Source organism: Triturus cristatus, chromosome 4_1 (assembly GCF_964204655.1).
Source record: "Triturus cristatus chromosome 4_1, aTriCri1.1, whole genome shotgun sequence".
NCBI classification, from domain to species: Eukaryota; Metazoa; Chordata; class Amphibia; order Caudata; family Salamandridae; genus Triturus; species Triturus cristatus.
The window spans coordinates 183462514-183464982 of record NC_140585.1 but is presented as its reverse complement, the minus strand read 5'-3'; the positions used below and the strand labels follow the sequence as shown (position 1 = coordinate 183464982).

Sequence of the window (2469 nt, the reverse complement as noted above, 5' to 3'; positions counted from 1 at the left end):
AGAGGAAAGCCTGATTAAAATCCACTTTTAATTAACTCGGCGTGAGAACATGTCAACAAGCTTTCATAACTTGTCTCTCTGGGAACTCGGCCCTCCTGACTAAACAGTTTGTAAAGTTCATTCTTATCGCAGAAAACAAGTTAATCTCAGAGCGTTTCACTTGACATTAGAGGCATGCCTAGATAATTAATGATTGTTTTTACTAGATAATGCTGTTAGTCTCAAAGATGCTGAACGTAAATTGTAATAATATAAATTGACCTTGAAGTTGTGTGTGTGGTTTTGAAATCGAAGTTTTAAAAGGTTCTAATTGCCCACAGTAATTGGGTAAAATCCCAATTCCAAATTAATTGTCCGCTTAGTGTTGGCCCCTTTTGATAGGAAGACGTTATTTTTTTAAAATCATTATATGGAATGCTCCTTGATGTAAGAAATTGCACAAATGCACTTTAACTATTGCACTTTAATTGGGGGTAGTGCAGGTAGTTCCGCCAAGAACATTTAATTATCATTTATGAAGTGATGTCTTTTGTGTTCTGTGTGAAATATGGAACGGAATTATAATCTATCTTCGATATTATTTTCAAAGCAATGTATTACGTGTGTTTTGTCATTGATAGATAATATAATAGACAGATCAAATTGGTACAATCAAGTTCCTGAAACAATCCAAAGTATTTTTATCCTTGCTTGTAATGATTTTTATTAATCAACAATTAGGAATTTCTTCTTCTAATTCCTATCAGTGTCACTTTCTGCCTATGGCTTTTCTTAGAGCCTGTTTCACCTCCTGGTTTCTTAGGCTGTAAATGAATGGGTTTAGCATAGGTATTGCCACGGCGTTGAACACAGAGACCACTTTGTCCTTTGTAGGAGAGTAGCTTGAGGGGAATTTAGCATACATGAAAGCAAGAGTGCCATACAATAAAGCGACACAAATAAAGTGAGCAGAACAGGTAGAGATGGCCTTCCATTGGTCTGCTGAGGAAGTTATCTTTAGAATTGTCAACACAATGTAGGTATATGAAATAATTACGATTACAACAGATGCTGCTATGAGGCCACCTGCCACTACAACCAGCACCATTTCATTTAGTGTGATGTCAGAGCAAGAGAGCTTTAGGAGTGCAGGCACATCACAGAAGAAGTGACTGATCCTGTTTGACCTGCAGAAGGGAAGCATGAAGGTGAATGTGGTTTGTATCAGCGAATTAATGATGGCAAGTAAGTATATAAAACCAATAAGATAAATGCAGGCTCTGTTACTCATGATGACTGGATACAACAGTGGATTGCAGATAGCCGTGTAGCGATCATAAGCCATAACCGGGAAGAGGAAGACTTCTGTACTTCCTATGGCAAATATCAAAAACATCTGTGTTTCACATCCGCGAACTGAAATAGTTTTTTTCTGTAATATCAAGTTGGACAGCATGTTAGGGACTGTAATTGTGGATACACAGATATCTATGAAGGACAATTTGCAGAGCAGGAAGTACATAGGTGTGTGAAGATGGCGGTTTGCCCTCACCAATGTGATGATCCCTATATTGCCCACAAGAGTAATAATATAGACCAAGAGAAAGAACATGAAGAGCGGAAGCTGCAGTGCGGGGTCTTCTGAAAGTCCTACGAGGATGAACTCTGACACCTGTGTCCAATTTTCTGTTTTCATCAATTCAAATTATGGATCCTTTTACAAAAGAAGAAGACATATAAATAAGTAGCATAGTACAGTCAGATGGTGATATATCAGTAAATGTTACAATAAAGCCATATGAAAAACATCAGACTTTTTTAACATAGGAAGTTGAGAGCTTGCAGAACTGTGTTCACATTGTCACATTTCCTACTGTTTTTTTGTTGTTTTATTCAGATCAGATCAGAATCACCTTTATTCGATTTAACTAAATGGACTATAAAAGTACAATAAAAATAAAAGTAAAAATACAATTAATATCCAACAGAGTCTTTTACAATACATAAAAACAGTTCTTTTAGCGCACCATCATACCTTGACATACCCCACTCTTTGACATTCTGATCGGGTCCTCTATGCACTCCTACCAACCAGGTTGTCAATTCAATTCAATACTGTATTCAGTTTCATAATAAAAATCATAAAAGTATGATAAATTGCATTTTTCTCAGACTATTATTAATTTGCTATAGTAAAAAGAGATATGGGTTCAAGGCAGACATAAATAAAGTGCAAGTGCAAGAAAGTGCATATAAATGCTGAAGCAGCACAACATATGTAAAACATTGAGATTAAAAATCTTGATCAATAAAAATGAAAATGTCATGCCTGTTTCCTCCTGTATTATATTGACAGCAAATACATATCTGCTAACACTAAAAATTATTTTCTGCAATTTACCAGTGTTTAGAATCCAAGTCTCTCCTGAGTGTGACCTGATTCCCAAATTCTGGTAAATAGGTTGAATCCATTTTTTCCTTGGAATGGCG

The 2469-nt window shown here is 35.9% G+C and overlaps 1 protein-coding gene across 1 annotated transcript; it reads right to left on the bottom strand.

The window, feature by feature from the left end:
* Positions 1–748: 748 nt before the first annotated feature.
* Positions 749–1675, bottom strand: LOC146853892 (olfactory receptor 5AP2-like). Its single transcript, XM_085650960.1, has one exon. It carries the CDS (start codon positions 1673–1675, stop codon positions 749–751), a length of 927 nt encoding a protein of 308 aa, XP_085507086.1.
* Between the last annotated feature and the right edge of the window lie 794 nt (positions 1676–2469).